General features: G+C 48.9%; 1 protein-coding gene across 1 annotated transcript; it reads left to right on the top strand.

Moving 5' to 3' along the window:
• The first annotated feature begins 212 nt into the window (after positions 1-212).
• On the top strand, positions 213-8,379 carry nfx1 (nuclear transcription factor, X-box binding 1). Its single transcript, XM_062479594.1, has 23 exons — positions 213-332; positions 708-1,721; positions 1,886-2,047; positions 2,199-2,276; positions 2,405-2,510; positions 2,642-2,713; positions 3,074-3,213; positions 3,351-3,450; positions 3,619-3,836; positions 4,188-4,285; positions 4,466-4,496; positions 4,608-4,690; positions 4,819-4,927; positions 5,262-5,381; positions 5,624-5,703; positions 5,807-6,037; positions 6,177-6,250; positions 6,338-6,439; positions 6,539-6,676; positions 6,851-6,917; positions 7,025-7,170; positions 7,452-7,556; positions 7,764-8,379. Exons 1-23 carry the CDS (start codon positions 308-310, stop codon positions 7,837-7,839), a joined length of 3,375 nt encoding a protein of 1,124 aa, XP_062335578.1. The 5' UTR covers positions 213-307; the 3' UTR covers positions 7,840-8,379.
• Positions 8,380-8,560: the final 181 nt, after the last annotated feature.

Below are 8,560 nucleotides of genomic sequence, written 5' to 3' on the forward strand. Positions count from 1 at the left end.
TTTTGTCAGTGTCAGCAGCATTCGTTTCAATAAAGTTGGATGACAGCTTCAGCAGGAAGCGTCGTCACACGCTTCGTGCGTGACCACAACAAGGAATAATGTAAGGCTATAGCTAGCTGTAAGTGCTTACAGTTAATCAGATAGGTGTAGTTGATATCGTGGTAGGTTTCGTTGCTATATTCACGTGTAATCTCTGTTCTTAATTTCAACAGTTTCTGTAAAAAAAAACGGCTTGCTAGTCACGAACTACGCGGGGAAAGAAGAGCGGGACCTAGGAGCGACGGTCAGCCAGTCAGCTGTGCGAGGAATGGCTGAGGGTTCGTCCGTCTCAGGTAGCTAGCTAGCTTAAGTTGTATCGTTAAAGTATCAGATAGCTATCAGTTCTGTCAGGGAACTGATAGCTATCTGGAAACTTTTTGTCTGGGTGAATGGGAAGTCATATCACAGGTCTTTCAGCATGAAGGTGCACTTTTCGTGTGCCAAATAAGCTCTCGTTTGCCACTAACTAAGGCTAGGCTGCGTTTACGCAGTGTAATGTCGACTCGGTGTCAGAGATTGCATCATAGGCAAGACCAAGTGAACTTTGACAGCCTATATATCCAACCACTAGTACACGTTTCCTAACATTTATGCGTATAAGCCTGGATATCTATTTACAAAGGTCGATCGGTAGGTCGATCACTTTCTACCTTTTTGTTCATATTTAGACTCACTGGAGCTCAATCCAGATGGGGCATCACGACAGAAGCACAACCAACACCGGTCCAGGAGGGGTCGTACCAAACCAGACCACAACCGTAACCTGAGTGGTCCCAATAACTATGGTCCAGCACCCCAACACAGTCAGTTTCATGAAGATTCCAACCCCCAATATGTCCATTACAGTTCAACTTTCCCAGGGAATGCCTACCCTCCCTTCCAGCGGGAGGATAGGGATGCTCCAAGAGGCAGAGGGAGAGGGAGAGCAAGAGGGGGAAATGGAGGTGGTGGTGGTGGGGGCCATGGCTCAGGCCCAGGATGGCAGGCTCCGAGGTGGCAGAGGCCTGGGGGAGATGTTGGCCTATCAGGGGGGTACCGTGGTGGTGGGGGCCAAAGGCCTGCAACTCCTCCTGCACAGAGGCCTGATATAGATGGTTCCAGCTGGCGGAGGGATCCTGGGTTGAGGGACATGAGGGCTCCCTGTGAGGACCACCAGGACACCCGACCCAAGAAGCCCCGCAGGTTCAGCCAGGAGCCCCATCAGGGGGAGGTTGGTGACAGGAACCAGAGAGCTGCTCACCCCTTCTTTAAGAAGGAGAACCAGGAGAACCGTGCTGCAGGAGGAGGAGGAGGGCGAGGGGGCTGGGAGTCCAGAGAGGAAGGCCGCCCATCTGATACGGGGAACCGGCATCCTCAAGGCCGGAGGGCGGAAGGCGGCGGCAACACCTCTGCCGATCTGCACAAGAAATTCCCTGAACCCAAACGACGACAGGGTCCGATCAAGGAGCCAAACCAAGCAGAGAGGGAACCAGAGAGGGGAGCAAGCGCCCGAGACTGTTCTGCCCATGACGGGGGGGGTAATGGGGTGGATGAGGAGCAGAGCTGGAAGAAGGGCAGAGGCCAGGGGAGAAGGACCCCCCTGCAAGACAGAGTGCAGAGGAGGCCCCCCCATCCGGACCACAGGTTTGGCCCTGGACAAATCAAGAGAGACGCATTGCCCAAGAACAAAGAGACACAGACAGGTGAGATAAAGATGTGCTTCTCTGTGACTAAGTTGTTTGAGTCGCATTGTACATAACAAATACACACCACAGACATTTCTTCATAGACATGTTACTTAATCGATTCCCCCCGTTCTAAATACATTTTCTAATTCCCCTTCGTCCTCTTAACCCCTTCCTCCCAGGGTGCCTGATCGAGCAGCTGTCGGAGGAGAAGTATGAGTGCATGGTGTGCTGTGAGGTCATCAGGGTCATGGTTCCGGTGTGGAACTGCCAGAGCTGCTACCATGTCTTCCATCTCAACTGCATTAAGAAGTGGGCCAGATCTCCGGCCTCGCAGGCTGACGGTAGGCAGAGCGTTCCACGGACAGATTTATATTGTAACAGGAATAAAACCTTGAGACTTAAGGAACTTAAGCAGGAAACCACCTTGAGATTCCTGATAGGGAGATGTTTTGCAATTGAGGACTGGCATGTAGACTGTGCTCTCGTCTGCAGAATCGACTGAAGGCTGGCGTTGTCCGGCCTGTCAGAACGTGGTCTTCAAGCCTCCAAATTCCTACATCTGCTTTTGTGGTGAGTGAATACTGCTTGGCCTTCACTACCACTACTATCAGTCAGATTTGTGAAAAACTGTCATCAATGAATGGTTTATTAACAAATAATAAATGAAAGTACTTTTCTATTCTCCCCCCACCCCCCAGGCAAGGTGACCAATCCAGAGTGGCAGCGCACAGAGATCCCTCACAGTTGTGGGGACATGTGTGGGAAGAAGAGGAGCGGGGCGGACTGCAACCATCCCTGTAACATGTGAGCCTGGATCCGCCATCTCAAACTCAAGACCCATATGATAATTCTCCCTCCAAATATCCACATAGGATCAGAATGGAAAAGGGTTAAGCTCCATGAAACTGAATATCTATCTGCCTTTTTGTTTGTAGTTTGTGTCACCCTGGACCTTGTCCTCAGTGTCCTGCCTTCATCCATAAAGCCTGCATCTGTGGACGAACTAGGTATCGAATTTATCCTTTCACTGAAGTCTTATCATCATAGGTCCCTATGCTGTTTAACCCTTGTGTTATCTTCGGGTCATTCTGACCCATCAGTCATTGTGACCCACCGTCATATTGCGACAGATTTACCGCATACAAAGACAAAGTGAAGCATTTTCTTTTAACCGTTGGGCTGTCTCAGACCCCCCACATTTCAAAGGTTAAAAGAAAATTATTTTAATTTGTTTTTGTATTGGGTAAAATTGGGTAAACACAACGATGGTTCGTTATGAACCTTTGGGTCATGTGACCCGAAGGCAGCACGAGGGTTAAATGATTAGGATCACTGTGCGTTGTGAATGAATGTCCTTCTCTCCGAAGCCAGCCAATGCGCTGTGGCCAGGCTACCTCCATCCACTGTGACACAGTGTGTGGAGCCACTCTCAACTGTTCCCAACACACCTGCTCCCAGGTGTGCCACAGTGGCCAGTGCCAACCATGCCAGCTCCAAGTCCAGCAAGGTGAGCGTCGGCCAGCACCACGAAGAACTATTGTGATCTGATATTCGGTTTCAGGTTGAATATCTGTCTTTCTGAAGGCCTTTTTAGCAAACGTTACATTCCTACTGTCTCTACCAGTTGCTGTCTTGTTCTTGCAGTTTGCTACTGTGGCGTTGTCACTCGTGAAGTGCTGTGTGGGACGGATAAGGAAGCGTTTGACAGCTCGGGACACTTCTCCTGTCAGAAACCATGTGGGAAGTGAGTTGTTCCAACCCGAGGCAGTCTGACATTGTAATATGTCATTCAATTAGCTTCAAAAGACTCGCTAACATTTCTGACGACCCACCTCATATGTAACGGAATCAAAGAACCAACCCTCCTCCTGGCAGTGCTCGCTACAGTATCTCCTTACCTACTCTGCTCCAGGATGTTGGAGTGCGAGGCCCACCGGTGCCAGCAGGTGTGCCACCCTGGGCCGTGCCAGCCTTGCCCTCGCTCCCCCAGGCTGGTGAAGAGCTGTCCCTGTGGGCAGACGGCCCTGGCCAAGCTCCTGGAGCTGGGCTACTCCGAGCGGCGTGTCTGCTCCGATCCCATACCCTCCTGTGGCAAGACCTGTAACAAACCCCTGCCCTGCGGGTCAAACGGTGAGGGGGAGGGACCGCTGGACTAGGTGCAATGTTTCCTTATACGGTCCTGCTATTATCTATGGTCAACACCTTGCTTCATTTTCTATGCCTGCATTTGGCCAGGGGTCAACAACTTGACTGTATTTCTCAATCTCCCTGTTGGTAATGTATGTCCAGCCTGGACCAGATGTCTGTTTGCACACTGAAGCCAGTTTCAAACCAGTTTATATCCTGGTATTGGACTTGCTTGTCGTTCGGCTGTAGAGCATCTGACAGTTGTTACTGAAGACCTGTTTTTGTTTCTCTGCCTAACAGCGGTAGACGTGTGATGATGTGTGTTGACCGAACCCTATCCCCCCCATCCCCTAGACTCCATCCACCTGTGTGAGAAGCTGTGCCACGAGGGCAGCTGTGGCCCCTGCTCCCTAACCTCCACCGTCAGGTGTCGATGCGGCTCCAAGATCAAGGTGAGCCAATTAGAGGAACAGACGGAAAGCTACCAGTGGCTACAGTCACATCTGATCTGCATTGGTGAGCTGCTGAGGCAGCGAAACCCCTAACCTCGGCATCTTCTTTAAAGGTCAGAATATAAGGGTGTTTTGTGCAGACGGCTCCGCATTAAAGACCTTTCCTTGGTTTCTTCACAGGAGGTTCCTTGTGCCACCATCCACAACGAAGGTGAGATCTGAGGAGGGGCTTCCTCTGAATACGTTCAGACTGAAAACAATGCTCTCCTGAAGCCCATCCTTGATCCACTCTTGTTAAGTTCTCTTCTTCTCTCAATTATAGACCAGCTTGTTTTTTCCTGTGAGAAGCGCTGTACTAAAAAGCGCCATTGTGGCCGGCATAAGTGTAATGAGCCGTGCTGCGTGGTGAGTGACCAGTAGGGCTCAGTTGGTGACCTGGGAGCTTATATACTTTTATACACTTCTATAAATATCATAATCCTGTCCAGCCTGGTTTCCTTGGGCCCACATTTGTTTTTTATTCCCCCCCCCAGGCTGTGGAGCACAAGTGCTCTCTTATCTGTGGTGGCAAGCTCACTTGTGGCCTCCACCGTTGCCAGGAGGTCTGTCACCGTGGGAACTGCCTGCCCTGCTGGCAAACCAGTGAGTTCCAGAACTGCTGTGCCTATGCCCCTGTGGCAATGCCAAAACACACATGTGGATGCTGACTACTTCATTAGTACCTCAAGCACGTGGAACGTACCAAGTTCCCAGGGGGCATTCTCTTGGCAATATATTTTATTAAGCCATGGATTTTCCTTTATACAATTAGTCTGAATCGTCCTAGTGGCCAGGTTAGTTCACATATTTGACAGTACTTGCACTACAGTGCCATTTCCTCAACTGGATTAGTTTGTTAGTTCAGAGATACAACATTACTCAAATACAAGACTTGTATTCTACTAAACCTCAGTTATATCAAACTATCTAACTGTAGGTTTCGATGAGCTGGCGTGTCACTGTGGTAACAGCATCTTGTTCCCGCCCATTGCTTGTGGCACCAAACCACCGGAGTGTAAGAACCCGTGTTCCAGGAGGCACGAGTGTGATCATCCAGGTAAACCTACCCCCCACGAGACATGCCTTATGCTGCACTATTATATTTGACGGGGGTCAGATGGCTGAGTGGTTAGGGAATCGGGCTAGTAATCAGAAGGTTGCCGGTTCGATTCCCGGCCGTGCAAATTTGACGTTGTGTCCTTGGGCAAGGCACTTCACCCTACTTGCCTCGGGGGGAATGTCCCTATATTTACTGCTAAATGACTAAATGTAAACTTGGTGTCTTGTATGTGTTGTCAGTCTTCCATAACTGTCACAGTGAGGAGAAGTGTCCTCCCTGTACCTACCTGACTACCAAGTGGTGCATGGGGAAACATGAGGTATGTGGAAAAAATACATTATAAACATTGTTTTAAAGCCCCAGTGAAGTCACCACGCTCTAGCTCTGCTAACCCAGGTCTTCACCCCCACGTGTCTCCGTAGCAACGCAGCAACATCCCCTGCCACCTGCAGGACATCTCTTGCGGCCTGGTCTGTAACAAGATGCTGCCGTGCGACCTGCATCGCTGTCGCCGTATCTGCCACCGTGGCGAGTGTCTGGCCGAGGCCTCCTGCCGCCAGCCCTGCGTGCTGCCGCGCCCCGACTGCGGGCACCCCTGCTCCGCCCCCTGCCACAAGGGCAGTGGCTGCCCACGCAACACCTGCACTACCAAGGTACGCCATGGCTCCACTGGTGTACTGGTCTGTGCTCGATTGGTCTCGCCTGGTGTAATGGATGAAACTGCCACGGTCAAGCTCAGTTTAGTTGGATTGCGTTTTGTCCAGTTGGTGACTTTCCATGCTTGTCCAACAGGTGGCGCTACAGTGTGAGTGTGGCAGGAGAAAGGAAATGGTGCCTTGCACAGAGGCCGCCAGCTCATACCAGAGGTCCGTCCTGTACAAGTTGCAGAGTGATAAGTGTGTATTAATTGTGTGGTTGCTATAGTTTCATCCTCTTGTATCCGTGCGTTATAGGTATGCCGCCATTGCCATGGCGAGCCGTCTGTCTGACATGCAGCTGGGAGACTCGGTAGACATCGCTCAGTTCATCACCAAGAAGGAGCAGAAGCAGAACAGGTAATCTGGGCCTGCAGCTGTCTCTTCAGACAGTAGATTTTCGACAGCATCTCTGCAGGACTTGGGAGTGTGTGGCTGTGACTGTGTTGTGTCCCCCAGGCTGGAGTGTGACCAGGAGTGTGCTGCCCTGGAGAGGAACAGGAGATTGGCTGAAGCTCTGCAGATCGACGTGTCTGTGGATCCCTTCAACGTCCGCTCCACCTCCAAATACAGCGACAGCCTCCGAGACGATGCCAGGTACCACAACATTGAGTCTGAGTGTTCCTCCATGCTAAGGCACTCACCGACATACTAACGATGTGTTTAAAGCTATTCCTAATGTCTTTTAAATCTTAACTTGAACTGCTTTTTTTTTTTGCTTTTTTTTTTTAAAGGTGAACACATTTGATAATACAATTTTCTGATTTTTAGGAAAGATTTTAAGTTTGTGAGGGAGGTAGAAGAGGAGATTAAGAATCTGGTTGAGCTGGTTAGCAAGGTAAGCATTTCTGCGGCGTGACTGTTGAGGCTAAACAACTTGACAGTTGTTCTCCTGGCCGTGTGCTGTGTGAATAAAGTGTGTTGCTGTGTGGATGGTGGTTGTAGGGTAAGCAGCCCAAGAGGAGCCACTGCTTCCCACCCATGAACCGTGAGCACAGGAAGATCGTCCACGAGCTGGCGGAGGCCTACACCGTGGAGAGTGTGAGCTACGACAGCGAGCCCAAACGCAATGTTGTCATCACGGCCACCAGGTAACTGGAAACGCTTGCCGTAACCAATCTCGACTTGGTTACGCAGGTCTGTTGCACTTGGATGTGGTCAGATGAGTTGGTCAAACTCAAGCTGTGTCAAACTCAGGGCTCGTAGGACTGAATGGTTGGCTGATTTGCGCAGTGGGCGTATTTAACTCTTTGTCCCATTGTTGCTGCTTGTTAGTTGTTACAAATGAGGATACGCTGCTTTGCAGATGTTGTCGACATCAATACATTTTGGATAAAAGAAAATGGTGTAAGTGTTTTTGTGCTGTTTCAAGGGGGAAGTCTGTCTGTCCAAATTCAACCCTCACGTCTCTGATCGAGAGAGAGACGGCCACCAGAGCACCCCCACCCATCGCCCACATCAAACAACATAGTAGCAAGTGAGTTGTCGCAGTGTTTGGCCCATAAATTGTGAATGGCTCTGCAGTTTACCCTAAACGTCTCTAGTTATTTGTTCCATATATAGTCTTCACTGTAATGGTTGTGTTCATTGGTGAAGGAATTACTGAATATTACAGTATTCTTATAGTATTTTCAGGTATATGGCTGAGTTTTGATCATTGTGGTTCTTGTTTTTGTGTTTCCAGGAGCGACGGTGGATGCAGCTGGTCTAAGATGGTCAAAGAAGAGCCTGTTATAGACTACTTTGATGTCCAGGATTGATCAAGTTCAAAACAAGGACCCTTAAGGATATGATAATGATCATTAGAAAAAAGAATGTATATTGCAGTACACCATGGCAGAATGGAGCTGTAGAGATGCAGAACTTGCGAACAACAGAAGAACCCTCTGAGTACAGGTTCCACAGAGAGTCCTTGCCAGCTTCACAGGATACTGTTTGGAACCCTAATTATTATTTTTTACCTGGAATGTGTTTTAGATATTTCCCTTTTTCCAACACACCTGATTCAAATGAGAGGGTCGTTAATAAGTTCCTGCAGAGCTTGATAATGACCCATTCATTTGAATCAGGTGTGTTGGAGCAGGGAAACATACAAGACAGTGGGCTCTGGGGACCAGAGTTGACGACCACTGCTCTGGAGGGTTCTCCTATTGTTTTTACTTTGCTCAATGTAGCTCCTTGTGCATGTCTAAAATCAACCATATCAGCTGCCCAATTTTTATTTCTGTGCCAACACATTGAAACCAGACTCATTACTTCTATATTTTTGGTTCAAATTTAAATAAAGTGTGTTATTTGAATCACTTTTGATTTCTTCATAAACAAAAAAATACTACATGATTAATATGGTAATATAGCATTTATATATAAGTTGACAAAAGTTGTATACGTGCTAGCAGCAGAAGAAGACCGTCTGTTTCTTTTAACAGTAGCATTAGTTGTGACCAAACTAGCCTTAGAATGGCTACTATGGCCTACCAG

This window comes from Osmerus eperlanus, chromosome 15 (genome assembly GCF_963692335.1).
Source record: "Osmerus eperlanus chromosome 15, fOsmEpe2.1, whole genome shotgun sequence".
Classification (NCBI taxonomy): Eukaryota; Metazoa; Chordata; class Actinopteri; order Osmeriformes; family Osmeridae; genus Osmerus; species Osmerus eperlanus.